This window comes from Nycticebus coucang, chromosome 7 (genome assembly GCF_027406575.1).
Source record: "Nycticebus coucang isolate mNycCou1 chromosome 7, mNycCou1.pri, whole genome shotgun sequence".
Lineage (NCBI taxonomy): Eukaryota > Metazoa > Chordata > Mammalia > Primates > Lorisidae > Nycticebus > Nycticebus coucang.
This window is the reverse complement of record NC_069786.1, coordinates 121,963,931-121,982,077: the sequence shown is the minus strand read 5'-3', so window position 1 is coordinate 121,982,077 and position 18,147 is coordinate 121,963,931. Positions and strand designations below refer to the sequence as shown.

At 45.0% G+C, this 18,147-nt stretch overlaps 1 protein-coding gene across 10 annotated transcripts in view; it reads left to right on the top strand.

The window, feature by feature from the left end:
• The window catches only part of DOCK10 (dedicator of cytokinesis 10), a 277,597-nt gene that overhangs the window by 196,873 nt on the left and 62,577 nt on the right, over positions 1–18,147 (top strand). For all 10 annotated transcript variants that reach the window (XM_053597597.1, XM_053597595.1, XM_053597593.1 and 7 more), the window contains exons 19-25: positions 969–1,061; positions 2,441–2,564; positions 2,745–2,866; positions 3,139–3,225; positions 5,598–5,690; positions 14,939–15,057; positions 16,885–16,954. In XM_053597597.1, coding sequence (XP_053453572.1) covers positions 969–1,061; positions 2,441–2,564; positions 2,745–2,866; positions 3,139–3,225; positions 5,598–5,690; positions 14,939–15,057; positions 16,885–16,954 — 708 coding nt within the window. The remainder of the gene's footprint in view (positions 1–968; positions 1,062–2,440; positions 2,565–2,744; positions 2,867–3,138; positions 3,226–5,597; positions 5,691–14,938; positions 15,058–16,884; positions 16,955–18,147) is intronic.

Here is an 18,147-nt window from a genome sequence, read left to right as displayed (position 1 = left end):
AAAGGACAGAGCTAATTTATTACTACACCTCCCTGCCCCCATTCTCTGAGATAATCTCTTAAAGTGTCCTGGCAGGTAGAGATTGTGTCCTTAAATTTATGCTGCCGAGAAAGTGTGTAGAATTTTTCAGGAGAAAATGGCTGAGTGCATCATGCTGAGTAAAGAGGAGGAGTCCCCTGCACCAGGCAGGGCCACTGCTAGCTCCCACAGGCTCCACAACAAAGTCAGCTTCAGGACAGAAAAGAGAAATTAATTGTCAGGCGAACAGAGGCAATGACTCGATGGCAGACATACAAGGCCTGCCAGAGCAGTGTTTTCCATGAGGGAAATTCTAGAAAAAAAAAATCCCAGGCATGTGGGTTCCTCTGCTTCACTGCATTCTCAAACAGCTCGGGAGACACAGCCAAGCAGGTGCCAGCTGTGGAAGCAAGGCCCTGAGCTCCGGGCGCTCCATCCAGGGTGAGGCATATCACATTCCCTGGCCTGACTGCGGGGCTGGGACAGCACAGTCAGGTAATGAGGTGGAGCCTGGGACCAGCCCTCCCCTGGCAACTCAGCCTTCATGGAGGGAAGATGGCACGTCAGGGAACCATGCCGTTTGCCTGGGACCTTTGCTCTAGACCAGAGCTGGTTCCACGGGCCCCTCTGGGAAGCCACTCTGCAGGGACCAGTCTCAAATGGGTCAGCCCTTCTCTCATGGTGATCACAGAGTGCGTGGGTGCTGGTGTTTGGCTCTAGCATATGATCTATATGCGGAATAAAAGCCTTCAGATCTTCATCAGCATCCCATTGTAGAGCAAAATGCAGGGAAGTAGGTCAGAGAAGTTCAGTGTTAATTAGGTGTCAGCTAATTTTGGCAAGTAATCGAAAAGTTAGTCACTGTCCCAGGATGGGGAGATGTGACCTTTATATCACTAAGGAATAATATCCGACTTGCATAATCATTCAACTCATAACTTTTTAAACAGTGTATTTATGGAAAACCTGGAGGGCCCCTCTTCACCTCAGCCGCCCACACAGCAGTTCTGCACCATTCCCAGAATCCGGATTTCTCAGATGAGGTAAGGGCCAGTCCCCATCCCCACCCCGACCTCCACCCTCACCCCCTCACGCGTTTTGCCCACGGCAGCTCCTAAGAAGGATGGGGGAGTGGTCAGATGGTGCCTGGTGATAGCGTAGACTACGCACATGCCTGTTCCCGTATGCCCTGATCAAGATTTATAGCCTACATTAATTGACACTTGCACCAGAAGCATGTTGCAAATCCATGTATGTTAGCACAGAGCTGACCTTAAAAAATGTGATGTTTTTATTATCTCACAATCACCTGGAAGGCTTTTTTAAACACACATTACCCCAGATTTTCAATGCATCTGGGCTGAGGCCTCAGAATTTGCACTTGTAACAAGTTTCCAGGTGAAGCTGGTACTGATATTCCAGGGACCACATGTTGAAACAGCTATTCTAAATCTTTTCTTTACCAGTATAGATATAAGTTAGCTAGCTTCACAGAGCATCTCCTAAATCAGTGGTTCTCAACCTTCCTAATGCCTTCTAATGTGGCCACCCTTTAATACACTTCCTCATGTTGTGGTGACTCCCAACCATACAATTATTTTCGTTGCTACTTCATAACTGTAATTTTGCTACTGTTATGATTCATAATGTAAATAAATATCTGATATGCAGGATGTATTTTCATTGTTATAAAGGGGTCATGACCCATGGGCTGAGAACCACTATCCTAAATAAATTGGTAGATGATTTGCATGGCTCTCACTTTATGGTTTGATTTGACAATTCTGGGAACTACTTAATCACTGATAATTGAGCTGAATGCAGCTTACCTGAACAGGATCCTAGAATTCCAACATAAAGTGGACATCAAAAAATGTGTGTTCTTGCCTGGATGTGGTGGCTCACACCCGTAATCCTAGAAGTTTGGCAGGCCAAGGCAGGAAGATCGTTTGAGGGCAAGATTTTGAGACTGGCCCGGGCAAAGTATGAGACCCCACCTATACAAAAAATAGAAAAATTACCCAAGTGTGGTGGCATACACCTAAACCAAGCTAGTTAGGAGGCTGAGGCAGGATCACTTGAGGCTAAGAGTTCAAGGCTACAGTGAGCTGTGAACATGCTACCGCACTCCACGCTCCAGCCTGAGCAACAGAGTGAGACCTTGGGTCTTAAAAAAAGAAGGAGGAAGAGGGGGGAGAAGGAGAAGGGGAAACAGAGGAAGAAGAAGGAGATGGAGGAGAAGGAGGAGAAGGACTAATACCGCCTGTGAACACTATTTACTGAACCCTTACTGAGCGTTCAATCAGTACATTCAACACTATTAAACATGAACCAGAGATCATTTAAAGAGTATTTTAAACAACTTGTCTTGTCCTGGCAAATGATTGTAACATCAGTCCAAATATGGTTTCTTTCCTTGCAGGTGAAAATTGAGCTACCAACACAACTCCATGAGAAACACCACATTTTGTTTTCTTTTTATCACGTCACCTGTGATATAAACGCAAAAGCCAACGCCAAAAAGAAGGAGGCTCTGGAAACATCAGGTACTGACGGGAAATGATCTCAAGTACTTTTAGGCATCATCTATTTGACTTGAGCTGGGAAATATTTTAAATGTTCTGATTTTCTGAATGTATCTAAGGAAGTCTAGTATCCACCCAATGATAATGGCTTCACTATTGGTTCTCACTCAGAAGTGTTCTCTCTGTTTTGCTTTTGCACAGTGGGGTATGCCTGGCTTCCTCTGATGAAACAGGATCAGATCGCTTCTCAAGAGTATAATATCCCAATAGCAACAAGTCTGCCTCCTAATTATTTAAGCTTTCAAGATTCTCCAAGTGGAAAGGTATTGAATAATGTATAATTTAAGAGCAAAAAACACATCAGCCAAATGGATCCAATGATCTTCTTTTTCTGCTATTTAAGACTAGAGTGTAGTTAGGAATCAAGTGTCGCTAGTCCCAATCTTTAGTTTTTAGCCACTAGAAATCATCTATTAAAAATGATTCCCTGATATCATATTGGTCTCATCTACTGGTAGTGCCAAATGTATTTGAATTTTTCATTTTCCCTCTTTATCGTGAATCAGAATGGCCAGTAACAAACTTTTTTTTGCAGCATGGCGTGAGTGACATTAAATGGGTTGATGGTGGCAAACCGCTTTTCAAAGTGTCCACATTTGTAGTATCAACAGTCCATACCCAGGTGAGTACACTGTCCTGCAGTGTTCAGCATCTTCTCTAACACACAGAATCTTGAGGTAACTCCCATGTTTACAGGACCAGACAGATTGTATCGCCATGTGTCAGAAAAGCAGGTGACTGAATACTACAAGAAAGACAGTTTGGGGCCTAATTTTATGCCTCTCTCAAGACAGTTAGAATGTCCTGACCTCTCAAGTCCAGACGCCATAAAACTCCAGACCAAAATACCAGAAGTGCTTTTATAGGATGACGCTCCTTTTGGAGTGTATTTTGCTTCCACTGGCAACACCCAAATGTTAAAAATATTAAATGTTAAAAATAAAGACTTTGGGCCTTTAATGCAAAACGGAGCCCAACTCCAGGTGCCTGCCCAGAGCTACCCTGAGGGAAGGCCGCAAGGTCAGCAGAACCCATTTCAGAGCCCTATGCAAATCACTTTACCCCACAGAGTCCTTGTTTCCTAATCTGGAAAATGGTTCCAGTAAAGTCTCTGCCCTCTAAAGTTTGTGGTGAGGATCAAGATGAGAAACACCTCGTGAGCTGGACAATGCTGCACACATGTAATTGTCATCTTTGGTAAATAACCACAGTTTCACCCCTTCCATCACAAGGCAGCCTGTCTTACCACAATGTGGGAAATTTTCTGGCATCAATTATGGACTACAAAGTAAATTATTACAGGGCGAAACATTTATTTCTCCTCCCTTGGGTTCAGTGCTTATCTATTTGTCAATTTCTGCTTCATGCTTCCTGTTGCTTTTCCCAGACCTCCCCCGTCTCCCCCTAATCACCACTACGGTCACTGCCCACACGCTGCTGGCCTCCCCCTCCATTTTCAGGCACCCAGGGCCCTCCAGCAGCAGCACGTCCACTTAGTCCACTGAGACCCTCATCCGTCGGATGCTCAGCCTCTCCTCAGCTGGGAAGGCAAGCTGGCCCACTCTCCTGCCCTTCCCCTGCTGGTCTGGTCAGTTCCTGCCCACCCTTCCCATTGTAGCTCAGTGTGACTCCTTCAAAGAAGCCGTCCCTGTTCCCTGACCCCACAGACAAAGCTGAACCATGTCATACCCCCAGATGGCACCCTGCTTTTCATCTGAAGCACATATCAAACTGTGATTAAACAGGTGTGTGTGTGGAAGTTGTGCTGTGATGCTGGCCTCCCAGCCACAAGGGAGGTCCACAGGGGACAGGTCAGGTCCCCAGTGCCTGCTGAGAGTCTGGCACTCAGTCAACTTTCCATAAATAATGACCAAATAGAGGAAGCAGAGAAGGGATGTATAAAAGGAAAACAGTTGTCTCTAGTCAAAAAAAGGAACTACAGCCAGAAAACAGAAAATCTTTCTCCCTCTCTCTCTCTCCTTTTCACACACCCTGACCTGAAGCGAACACAAGCCGCAGAGAGCCTTCCAGAATCATTGAATGCCTAAGAAACATTCCCAGTGTAGCCTCAGTCCTCATTCAAATTCCCTGCTTCACCTCCTGACTACATAACTTCTAACCTTGACACAGAACTTAGAGAATGTCCAAGGTGCCACCATCTTCAGGAAACAGACTTCAAGGGCAAGAGGAAGAGTCAGTTTTATCTTATAATGTTAGGTGTCGACTTCCTAATTTTTAGCTAATTCAGCCATTTTAAGCCTAAAAATATTCCTCTGGGTGTCAAAGAGTCCCTTTTCTTTTTTTTTTTTCTTTTTATTAATCCATAGCTGTGTACATTAGTATGATCGTGGGGCACCATACACTTGGTTCATAGATCGTTTGACACATTTTCATCACATTAGTTAACATAGCTTTTGTAGCATTTTCTTAGTTATTTTGCTAAGACCTTTACATTCCACATTTACTAGGATTCACATATACCCTTGCAAGATGCACCGCAGGTGTAATGTACACCATGGAATATTATGCAGCCTTAAAGAAAGATGGAGACTTTACCTCTTTCATGTTTACATGGATGGAGCTGGAACATATTCTTCTTAGTAAAGTGTCTCAAGAGTCCCTTTTCTAATGTGTGCCAAAGCCTATGTGAGAGAAATTGGTAGAAGTCTCTGGAAGAAGCAGGATTAGGGAAAGATAAGAAAAAAAAAAAATTAAAGCACAGTGAGTAATTCTCCAGCCATTGTAACACGGCCAAGAAGAACAACAAGACCTATGAAAATGAAACAGGAGCCCGAGTGGGCTTTGTGGTGAAGTCAGACCCTCGGGAGGCCAGAAATGGTGTCCAGGGAAAATGGAAGCTTTGCTGCTGACTTCTCCAGGAAGCCCTGTGGGTGGAGGTTCTGACCTCAAGAAGTGCTCATTTCCCGTCAGGGGGGTTGTTTCATAGTCTACATATCATGAGAAATGTATGTTTTTGGTTTTTTGCCATTGCAGGATCCACACGTGAATGCATTTTTCCAACAGTGCCAAAAAAGAGAGAAAGATATGTCTCAGTCACCTACCTCAAGTTTCATCCTCTCTTGTAAGGTAATGTGACGGGCAAGTGTCTGTGGTCTCCACGGTAAAAACAGGCCAAAGAGACCTTCACATTCTCCACACAGTAGCAAACTGAGAGGCAATGATTATTGAAGATTGTAAAGTACCTTATCAATTCAGAGAGTAAATTATGTTGCTTCACAATTCCTGAATACTTTGTTGACTAGAAAACAGGCAAAGATCATTTTTTTCTCAAAGTAAAAATGATTGCAAATCAGAATCAATGTATTTTAAACTACTTCATTACATGGAGAGTCTTTGAAACTACATGCTAAGCCAAATGCAGTGAAGAAATAAGCAGTGTTCATATTCAAGTTCTGAAAAATACCAGAACATGCTTTATTTCTTCCAATTTATTTATTTTTAATTAGCAAAGAAAATTTGTCTGTTCATTGTATACAAGATGACGCTTGGATCTATGTATACATTGTGAGATGGCTAAATTGAGTTAAGGTATTCATTAATCAATTAATTAATTCACATGTTTTTGTGTTGAGAACACTTGATATCTACTCTGGTATTTTCAAGAATACAATACATTGTTACTACAATCATGATATTGTACAACAGATCTCCTGAATTTATTCCTCCTGTCTACCTGAAATTTTTTGTGTGTGTGTGTGTGTGTGTTTTTTTTGGCCGGGGCTGGGTTTGAACCCGCCACCTCCGGCATATGGGACCGGCGCCCTACTCCTTGAGCCACAGGCGCCGCTTGTATCCTTTGACCGAGGTCTCCCCAACACCTCCCTCCCAGTACCTGGCATCCCCATTCTTTTTTTTTGTTTGTTTGTTTGTTTTGTAGAGACAGAGTCTCACTGTACCTCCCTCGGGTAGAGTGCCGTGGCGTCACAGGCTCACAGCAACCTCTAACTCTTGGGCTTACACGATTCTCTTGGCATCCCCATTCTACTTCCTGCTTCTATAGGTTCAGCTTTTTAGATGCTGCACACAAGTGAGATCACACATTTGTCTTTGTGTGCGTGGCTTGTTTCACTTAGCATATGGCCTCCAGGTTCATTCACAGTGTTTCCAAGGACAGAATTTTCCTTGTTTTTAAGGCTGGGTGGTATTCCCCTGGATGTGTGTATATATCACGTTTTTTTAGTCATCTGTTGATGGACACTTACATTGTTTCCATGTCTTGGCTATTGTGAAAAGTGCTGTGATAAAAATAGGAGTACAGACATTTAAAACATACTGATTTCATTTCCTTTGGGTGGTATTGCTAAATCATATGGTAGTTCCATTTTGAGATTTTTGAGGAACCTCCGTACTGTTTTCCATAATGACTATACTCATTCCCATCTCCTTCCTCCATGTGCCAGCACCTGTTAGCTTTCATCTTTTCTGATAATAGCTATTCTAACAGATGTGAGGTGATATCTCACTATGGATTTAATTTCAATTTCTCTGATGATTAATGATGTTGATCACTTCCTTATATACCTTTTGGCCATTTGTATGTCTTCTATTGAGAATGTCTATTTTTGCTTTTCTCATTTTTTTTAATTTGGGTTGTTCGTTTTCTTACTTTTCTTTCTTTCTTTCTTTCTTTCTTTCTTTCTTTCTTTCTTTCTTTCTTTCTTTCTTTCTTTCTTTCTTTCTTTCTTTCTTTCTTTTTTATGAACACAGAGCATCTCTATGTTCCCTCTCTCTCTCTCTCCTTCTCCCACACCCTGACCTGAGGGGAATCGTGAGGGGACTCTTTCCCAGGGCGATCTTGAAGTCCTGGACTCAAGCAGCTCCCCCATCTCCACCTCCCAAAGTTCCGGGATTACAGGCATGGGCCACCATGCCTGGACTGTTTTCTTGCCATTGAGTTGTTTGAGTTCCCTATATATTTTGGATATTTATTCATTCTCAGCTGTATGGCTTGTGTTACACCCGAGAGTCGGGGTCCCCAATGACCACACGAGAGAGCCAGACACCCATGCAATCACACGAGGGTGTTCATTCAAGCTCGAGCCTGGGCTGTCGGCACCCCCAGACACAGCTGGGACTGAGAGCCTCGTGCTCCCTGTGCGCAGGGTTTTTATTATGGAGTGAGGGGTGTGGGAAGCAAAGCTGATGGGGTCCCGCCAATCTGAACGGCCAGGGGGGTGGGGGAATGACGCACTCTGGGAGATAGGGACGCATTCTGGGAGATAGGGAGGGGTGTGGTTTACTAAGAAACTAAATTAGGAGCTTTCAGGTTTTCTAAAAATGGAGGATGAAAGCCCAAAAAGCCCAAAATGGTGTCACGGCGTCACTGGGTCCTTCATTCCCCCCTTCTCCTTGTAACTAAGAGGACCCAATCATGGGACCTCAGTGGTGAGTCTGGGATCATCAGGGGAGCTTGAGTGGGTTGGCAGGGTCTTTTTCCAGCTTCCATTGTGGGATATAATCCTCTTTGATGGCAGATGGGTCTGCCAACCGGATGTGGGTGTGATGGACCCATGCAGCGATGCCATCGACCTTGAGTACAGTGGGGGTGGTCAGGATCACAGTGTAAGGCCCTTTCCACCGTGGTTCGAGAGTTTCCTGCTGGTGTCTCTTGACATAGACCCAGTCCCCTGGCTGGAACTTGTGAGGCTCTGGGATCAGGCCCGCTGCATAGATGGCACTCAGACGGTTCTAATTTTCTTTCTGAACCTGCTGGTAACAGCGGAGGGAAAAGAGAAAATCTTCATCATTTGCCTCTGTTAGAAGATCTATGTGATTATTTGGAATAATAGGAGGTGGTCTCCCATAGAGAATTTCACAGGGAGGGAGACCTAGGGTATAAGGGGAATTTCTGACCCTATATAGGGCAAAGGGAAGGAGAGCCACCCGGTCCCCCCAGACTCCAGGGTTAATTTGGTTAAGGTCTCTTTTAAAGTTCTATTCATTCTTTCTACCTGTCCTGAGTTCTGGGGCCTGTACGCACAATGTAATTTCCAGGTTGTTCCCAGTGCTGTGGCTACTCCCTGAGTTACTTGAGATATAAAGGCTGGCCCATTGTCTGAGCCAATTATAGCTGGTAGTCCATACCTGGGAAGAATGTTCTCTAGCAGCTTTTTCACCATGGTTTGAGCAGTTTCATTTTTTGTGGGGAAGGCGTCTACCCACCCTGAGAAAGTATCTACAAAGACCAAGAGATATTTGTACCCATACCGACCAGGCTTAATTTCCGTGAAGTCCACTTCCCAGTACACACACCAGGCTTGGTGTCCCTTGTGCAGGTGCCTTGAATAGTAGGTCTGGCTCGGGCATTAGTGAGCTGGCAAGCTTTGCAAGCATTAACTATCCAGTCCACTTTGGCATCCATTTGCTCGATCTTAATCTGTGCATGTTGGGTTAGATCTCTTAACTTCCTACTGCCCATATGGGTTGCTTGGTGCATGTGCTGTAAAATGCCTAGCCCCAGCTACGCAGGGAGGATGATTTTCCCATCAGCTGTGCACCACCAGCCGTTATACTGGGAGGGGTTATGTGCCTGAGAGATGGTGCAGATCCAGGCCAAGTCCTCAGGGGTGTATTTGGGCTCTTCTGGCAGGACTGGAGGCCCAGTGTCGGGTAGATTAACTGCCAGGGCCTGTGTGGCTCTGAGGGCTGCACTTCTGGTGTCCTTGTCCGCCTGATGATTGCCCTTTGCCACTGGGGTAGTGGCTTTTGATGTCCTGGGCAATGGATGATGGCTAGTTTTTTTGGTAGCCAGAGGCGGCTAGTAAGTCTAGTATTTCTTGTTTGTTTTTAACAGTCCTCTCCTCTGCTGTCAGCAATCCCCTCTCCTGGTAGATGGCCCTGTGTATGTGAGTGGTGGCGAACACGTATCGGCTATCAGTATAAATATTAAGCTTTTTTCCTTGGCCTAGAACTAAAGCCTTGGTAAGGGTAATTAATTCAGCCCTTTGGGCAGAGGTTCCGACTGGAAGAGGTTCAGCCCAAAGTGTACCTGCCTCAGAGACCACCGCTGCCCCTGAGTACTATTGGCCATCTTTTATGAAACTACTGCCATCTGTGAACCAGGTCTCCTCAGAGTCCCGCAGCCGTTGGTCAGTCAGGTCCTGGCACATGCTGTGGAGTTGGGCTAGGATATCCTGGCAACTGTGGAGTGGTGTCTCCACATCCGGGTTGGGCATGAGAGTGGCAGGATTTAGGGCAGTGCTAGGCAAGAACCAGATTCGTAGTGGGTAAAGTAATAAGCTTTGTGTGTTTGCATGTTGCTCATCCACGGGTCCAGGGGTTGTTTCAAGACCCCTTCGATGGCATGGGGTATGGTCAGCAATAGTTCCTGCCCCACAATGCGGAGGCAGGGGGGCCATCCTGATGCCACCGGGTCTAGTATTTTTTATAAGTAGGCTACTGGGCAGGTCCAGGGTCCCAAGGTCTGGGTCAACAGCCCCTTGGCTATCCCTTTGGCATGGGGTGTGGTCAGCAACAGTTCCTGCCCCAGGGTGAGTTTGTCTGCATTCTTTACGAGCAGCACAGTGGCTGCTACAATGCGGAGGCAGGGGGGCCATCCTGACACTACCGGGTCTAGTTTTTTTATAAATAGACTACTGGACAGGTCCAGGGTCCCAAGGTCTGGGTCAACACCCCCTTGGCTATCCCTTCATGTTCATCTACATAGAGATGAAATGGTTTTGTAATGTCTGGGAGCCCCAAAGTGGGGGAAGAAAGCAAAACAGTCTTAAATCTCTGAAAAGCTAATTCTCTTTCTGTTGTTCACTCAAAGAGGTGCCCCTCCCTCGTGGCTTCATAGAGGGGGTTTGCAATTTCAGCAAAGCCTGGTACCCAAAGTCGACAGAACCCTGCAGACCCCAGAAACTCTCACACCTGCCTGGGGTTGGTTGGGGTCGGGATCTTGAGTACAGTCTGCTTTCTGGCCTCAGTGAGCCACCTTTGACCATCTTTAAGGGTGTATCCCAGGTAACTTACAGTTTGCTGACAGATCTGGGCTTTCTTCACCGATGCCTGATACCCCCGGTCCCCCAGTGTGATGAGCAGGTCTCGCGTGCTTTGTAAGCAGTCCTGTTCGCTGATGGCCACCACTAGGATGTCATCTACGAATTGGAGGAGAGTTAGGTTGGGGTGCTGCCTGCGGAACTCACCCAGGTCCTCGTGCAGGGCTTCATCAAAGGCAGTTGGAGTTTTTAAACCCTTGTGGCAAGCAGGTCCATGTTAGCTGTCTACTGATGCCTCTCTCCAGATCACTCCACTCGAAGGCGAACAGGGCCTGGCTCTGGGACACCAGTGACAAGCTGAAGAAGGCATCTTTCAAATCTAATACCATATACAAGGTCTGGGACGGGGCCAGTGAGCTTAACAGGTTGTAGGGGGTTGGTACAGTCGGGTGAATGTCCATTACCCACTTATTAACCTCTCAGAGGTCTTGAACTGGCCGGTAATCACTAGTGAGGGGCTTTTTAACTGTTCCATGGGGACTGGCAGGGGATCAGAATCCTGGCATCCAGTAGCCACCGAATGTGTGGCAGGATTCCGTTTCTGGCTTCAGGGGTCATGGGGTACTGCTTTACCTGCGCTGGCTCAGCTTCAGGCTTGAGCTTGACTATGATCCGGGCCCAGTGTTTTGCCAGTCCCACTCCCCCTGTTTCAGCCCAGGCTGACTGGTAGGAGTCCAGCCACTCAGAGATATCTGCTTGGCTCCGTTTCAGCCTAGGCTGATGGGTAGGAGTCCAGCCACTCAGAGATATCTGCTTGGCTCCGTTTCAGCCCAGGCTGATGGGTAGGAGTCCAGCCACTCAGAGATACCTGCTTGGCTCCGTGGCAGAGGCTGTTGATGGAGTTGATACTCATCCTCTCAGCTCAGGGTGAGGACATGAACCCTGTCTGTCCATAATCTGTGGCATTCCTTGTTTGAAAGAAATTTGTGCTCTGATTTTACTAAGGCAGTCTCTATCGAGTAAGGGCAGTCTGGGATGACCGTAAATGTGTGTGACACTCAGCCTGCCCCCATGTCCACTGTTCTTAGAGTAGAGCTTTGCGATCTTTTTTTTTTTCTCACAACACACTTGAACCTATAAACTACTGCAGCATACTTAAATTATGTTGATTAAAAAAAGAGTGTAAAAAGAATATACTTAACTGTGCTTTGAACTTCTTTCAAAAATAATTTAATTAATAATCTTTAAAAAATTGGGGGGGCACACCTAAGACCTTCTGAGAGCACACCATTTGAAAATCACTGTCCTACAACCATAATTTTTCTCTATCAAGTAGTTTAGATTCCAACAATTCTGTTCAAATATTAAGCAATTCTGTCTATACACACACATATACAGTATATTGGGGAAACACAAAGAATGATTTTTAGCTTATGCTGTGGACTTCATTTTATCATTGTCTTATTAACTAATACAAAAAGACAAAACCATTACCTGCAGTTTGAATTCATTAAACAATATCAAAGAAAACAGAAAACAGGAGGAAGTAGGCAAACTTATGCCTGCACTCACTCAACTAGCTTTTGGCATGAGCTAAGTGTAATTAAGTTAAAGACTGTGGTCTCTGAATTCACATCAGATGCTAGTGGCCATCTCCATCCAGGCACTCGTGTATCCTCTAATCTGTCCTTGAAAATGGTGTTTTCATGAAGGCAGATATATACTAATGTTACTTATTTCATTATCAAAGTCACTATGCTTTCTCACTAGGACGTGGGCCCGGTTTCAAGGGGGATCCTCATTGTCCCATTTTTTGGACAGTCTCTGGCCCAGTGGCCAGTCTCTCTGATCTCTCCGTAGCCGAGGTCGATTCCCCTGGGGCAACTCTCTACCTCCTCCAGCGGCCAGTTTCCGCAGCCTCCGCTCCTTCTCTTTGGAGCCGCTTACCATGGTAGCGAGCAGGATCTTGGTGAGGTTCTTGGTCTGCTTGTTGCTGACACGCATCTGTTTTTCCTCTGGGTGCTCTTGGTTGTTGTATACTCGTTCAGCCACCACCACCAAGTCCTGCAGGGACTTGTCTGCCAACCTGTCTATTCTCTGAAGTTTTCTCTTAATGTCTGGAGCTGACTGATTAACAAAAGCCATCATAACAGCTGCCTTACTATTCTCCGCCTCTGGATCCATGGGCGTGTGAGTGCGGAATGCCTCCATGATCCACTCTAGGAAGGTGGTGGGGGACTCATCTTTCTCTTGCTGTACATTTCCTACCTTGGCCAAATTAGTCGGCTTCCTTGCCACTTTCCAGAGACACCCCCCCTCCCATTAGAGTCTAGCGGTAAACTTGGAGCCTCTCCTTACCTTCTGCCATATTAAAATCCCAATCTGGCCGAGTCAGTGGGAACTTAGCCTCAATTAATGCTGGGTTTGCGGTAGGCTGCCTATTGTTGTCCAAGACGGACTTCCGTGCCTCTGCCAAGATTCGGTCCCTCTCCTCAGTAGTGAAGAGGACCTGTAGCAGCTGCTGGCAGTCGTCCCAAGTGGGCTGATGGGTGAAAAAGATAGAATCTAATAGGTCAATAAGGGCAGTGGGGGTTGTATTTTTCAGTTGTATAGGTCACTCGTGGCAAAAGGCCAGTAGTGCAGGGTTCCCTCCTCAGAAGGGCCCACTGCCCAGAGCGGTAAGGCTGTAGAATTGTCTACAGCCCACCCAGGCTGTCCGGATGTGTTCCGTAGGCTCTCGTAAGTATGCGGTGGACTACGACAGGTGGTGCTGCTGCCACTTCAGCCTCTCCTGGGACCAGCTGGGCACTAGGGTGTGCCTGGATCAAGGGAAGGTAGGGTGGGGAAAAAGCTCTTCCAGGCTCACCTCACTCTGCACAACAGGATACAGGGAGGCTAGTCTCTTTGGGCTTAGGCTTGTCCCACAGGGCAAGCACTATTATGGCCTCAGTTTTCTCCAACCGGGGCAGTAAGATACTTTTCAGCCAGGCAGGGGGGTCCTCAACCAGGTCCTGCTGCCGGTGCCCCGCCGCCACATGTGTCACTATTGCCAGGGCCCAGCACAGGGCCTGAGAGGGCAGGGGTATGGGTGCAGCTGCCTCCGCTGCCGCCTGCACTCTGGCTCAGCCCATCTACCCGGCACCCAGGCCGCCCACAGCAGTGCAGGCCCCTCTCTCCGTGGTGCCATGGTTGCTCCCTGCCTGGCCCCATGCCTCTGCACCGAGAACACTCCTGCAAAAGGTCTCAAGTTTATTTTTCTTCACCACTAAACCCAGGTTCTGGGCTCAGAAGTCCTGGAAGTGGTCAAGGATAAGTAAAGGGGAGTCGTCTGAGTCTGTCCCATCATCAGAGTCACCCAGCCAGCACACAACACAACAGACACAAAACAAAAACAAAGACAGACATGGCCGCAGACTGAATAGAAGCAAAACTGAAAGTGAATGGACAACCTGGCGCTTGTTAGCAGGCATAGCCCACTCCTACTCAAAAGCCCTATGGGGATCAATTCCACGTGATCCCCACTATAGGAGACTAGGGATTCCACATCCCAGCCTTCCCCACGGGAGGTGGGAATGTTTTCCACTACCTCCAGTCAGTGGCCCTCCAGTGTGTCCACCTAGGTCATCTTCCAACCAAAATCCAAAACCTGCTCAGTACAGAAAGAATTCACAAAGACATGTACACTTACGGGCCCTCCCGGTGGGGTCTTTTGGGGTCTTGGGGCTTCCTGGCCAATGCAACAAATGTTACACCCGAGAATCGGGGTCCCCAATGACCACACGAGAGAGCAAGACACTGATGCAATCACATGAGGTCGTTCATTCAAGCTCGAGCCTGGGCTGTTGGCAACCCCGATGCAGCTGGGACCGAGAGCCTCGTGCTCGCTGTACACAGGGTTTTTATGAGGGGGGTATAAGGTGAGGGGTGTGGGAAGCAAAGCTGATAGGGTCCCTCAATCTTAAAGGCCAGGGTGGGTGGCTGACGTACTCCGGGAGATAGGGACGCATCCAGGGAGATAGGGAGGGGTGTGGCTTACTAAGAAACGAAAGTAGGAGCTTTCAGGTTTTCTAAAAATGGAGGATAAAAGCCCAAAATGGTGTCACAACATCACTGGGTCCTTCACTTGCAGATATTTTCTTCCATGCCACTGGTTGTCTCTTCACTCTACTGTTTCCTTAGCTGTATGGATGCTTTTGCGTTTGATGCAATGACTTTCAATTTTGTTGCCTGTGCTTCTTGGTTCATATCCAAAAGAATCATTCCTCAGACCAATGTCATGGAGCTATTCTCCTCTGTTTTCTTCTAGTAATTTTATAGTCTTAAATCCAAAACATGCTTCATCTTCATTTGATATCCTTTTTCAATTCACTACAGAACTTACTGAACGTGGAAAAGATTCATGCCATCATGAGTTTTCTCCCTATAATATTGAATCAGCTCTTCAAGGTTCTGATACAGAATGAGGAAGATGACATAACTACAACTGTCACCAGGTACCCATAGCACAACCTTGGGGGAAGAGATTTTATAATCCATGGTCACATAAAACTTTGGTTGTAACTAAGCAGCCTGCTACTATTGTATGTTTAAATTTTGTCTTAGCATATGACAAATTTTAATATTTCTCACTCTTGAATCATTCCCTTCTAATCTCTTGTTATTATCATTAGTAATGTGTTAGACCTTTTTTTAACCAAATTTTTTATTTTGAGATCACTGTAGATTTACATGCAGTTGTAAGGAATGATGCCAAGAGAGCCAATGGACCCTTTGCCTAGGTTAGTCCACTGCCTCCATCTTCCATATGGATACATAATCATACAATATGCAACCTTTGAGGACTGGATTTTTACTCAACACTGTTGCATCTGACAATAGTTCATCCCTTTTAATTCAGCTGCTGAGTAGTACTCTGTGGTACGGAAGCACCGCAGTATGGTCAATGATTTATCTGTTGAAGGACATCTGGATCCTTTTCAATTTTGGTTTTTATGAATAAAGGTGCTATAAACATTCATGCACAGGTTTCTTATAAATGTAAGTCTTCACTTCTCTGAGACAAATGCCCAGGGGTGCAATTGCTGGGTGGTAGGACGATTGCACGTTTAACGTGCTGGGTGGTAGGACAATTACAAGCTTAACGTGCTCGGTGGTAGGAAAATTGTGAGCTTAACATTTAAGAAACTGGCAAACTATTTTCCAGCATGGCTGTATCATTTCACATTCCCACAGAAACTTATATTAAATATTAAAAATGTTTCTTTAACTGCTTTCACTGCATATTTGGCTGTACTAAATTCTTCCAGCATCCCTCATCTGGCTGGTGACTTTGGAAATCATGATTTCCTCTTTATAGAAATAGTGTTTTGAACTAATTATTGAATCATATATCCCTGATGTTCATTTTTTTTAAAAAATAAAAACTTAGTCATAGCAATCTGGGGGAAAAAATTACTTTTGCGATTGAAATACTTCCAATATCTCCCTAACTCAGGCGTATTATTGCCCTCTTTCAGAATGTAGAATTTTAGCCTAGTTTTTTAAAAGCATAGCCCTGAAGTTCTGGAAAATTAAAGTATCTCTCATGGTACTTTAACTTGCCAGTTCTGGACCCAGATTAAAAGTCACCAACTGTGCTTTTAACTGGGCTCTTTCCAGCATAAATACATGTGTCTGTGTTGGCGAGACTCCTAAATATTGCAGCTGATAGATCTGTTGAAATTCCAAGGTATTCCTGAGCAGTATCACCCTGGGATATCTGGTACTATTAATGTGAAAAAATCAACCCAGACTACCACTGCTACTCCCTAACCCAGCAATGGAAAAGCGAAACACAACAAAACAGTGGGTCTTAACCTAATTCCTTTTTCAAAAACACATATACATATATGTGATGCCTGTAGATAGAAAGGCAAACCCTTTTAAAATGGAATGTGATTATTAATTAGAGGTTAAAAGTCTAATGTTTTAATTAGGTACTAAAATGATCCTTTTCCAAAAAAACAATGTCAGCAAGGGCACAGAACCTAATTAGTGCATTCAACTCAGCAAAAGGTCTCCAGTGTGATATTATAGACACATAAGACATTACTTACATGATAAAGTTTGGAAGTTTCAAGGCCACAAATGGCTAATAGACATTAACAGATACTAAATGCCCAGTACTGGGGGGTGAGCATGGTAAAACAGGAGTCTGATAGTGCTGCATTCATTTACTCAGTAACTATTAAGTACCCGGTTAATCAAGCCTTCCAGTGATACGCTAAAGTGGGTTTTTCTGCCTTCTCCAGAAAGGCCACTGACCAGCTTTGCTTTTCCAGGGTTCTGGCCGACATCGTGGCCAAGTGCCATGAGGAGCAGCTAGACCACTCCGTCCAGTCGTACATTAAGGTAGGGAGTCCCCCGCGGGTGGTATCACATCCCCTGTGCTGTGTGGCTCGTTTCATTTACTGTCTGCAATATGTGGGAAGTTTCCTCCTGTTAGCTGGACAGAGCCCACCACAGTAATATCAGGAATTCCCATTGGCTACTTAGAATCTTGTCTCTTTGAATGAATGGGCTAGATGAATTTTTTTTAATGTAGAAATAATGTGTACATGTGCAAATAAATATTTATGTGGGGAGAGAGAGGAAAGAAAAGCATAAAGGAGATAACAAGTGTCCTTTGGACGTTCACAATACAAATGAATGAAATTCCTGTGTCAATTTACAGATGCCTTTCCTCCTGGTTTGTTGAATGCTCTATGTTTCTTCTGTAATTTTTTTTAGCTCTCTTTATTGTTTTCTCAGGCATTATTTCATTTTCCCAGTTACTGTATATTTGTACCTGCTTCTGGTATGTTAAGTCCTTTATCTTCTGGCATGAACCACTTGCCCGTTCCACCTGTGTGCACTGCCCTCTCCAGCGTCCTTCGTCAAGTGCTCACTCGGACATGTTTATATTCTCATTTCCACTTGGCCTGTGGATTAATGCCAGTGAACTTGTCATGATGTTTGCAATTGCATAGTTCCCACCTAAATGTCTTCCTCTTGAATGAAAAGAAAGAACTCACCCAGAGATACATAAGAGTATCTTAAATTATTTTATAATACACAGAAGACCTAAATCTCTATTTTTTTCCTGTACATAGATTAAATCTTTTTGAGATGTAAATTTTTAATAAAAAGAATATAGGGGTATAATATAGGGATAGATATGTACCCATATATTCTAGATGTCTAGAAAGATACTTAGAGAAGAATTTGTCTTTTCCACTAGAAACTTGTTTTTGAATAACAAAACCAATGCTCCTATAAAAGGAAGGAACTAGAAATTGCATTCTGGAATGAATCTCTCTGAGATGCCATCTGTAAGGAAATATTTTTCATTACAGTTTTATATAAATATATTTACTGCTTGTGAGAAATGTTGGTTGTCATTTATTTTAAGGGCACCGTGAGTGTGTGCCCTTCCTTAAAATAATCCACCTGCCAAAAATAGTCAGTTACTTCACAATAATTTCTCTGTGGGATAATTTTATCCAATAAGGCCCACGTTCCAATTGCAGAAAGCCAGTTCCATCTACAAAGTCCATTTTAGTTTG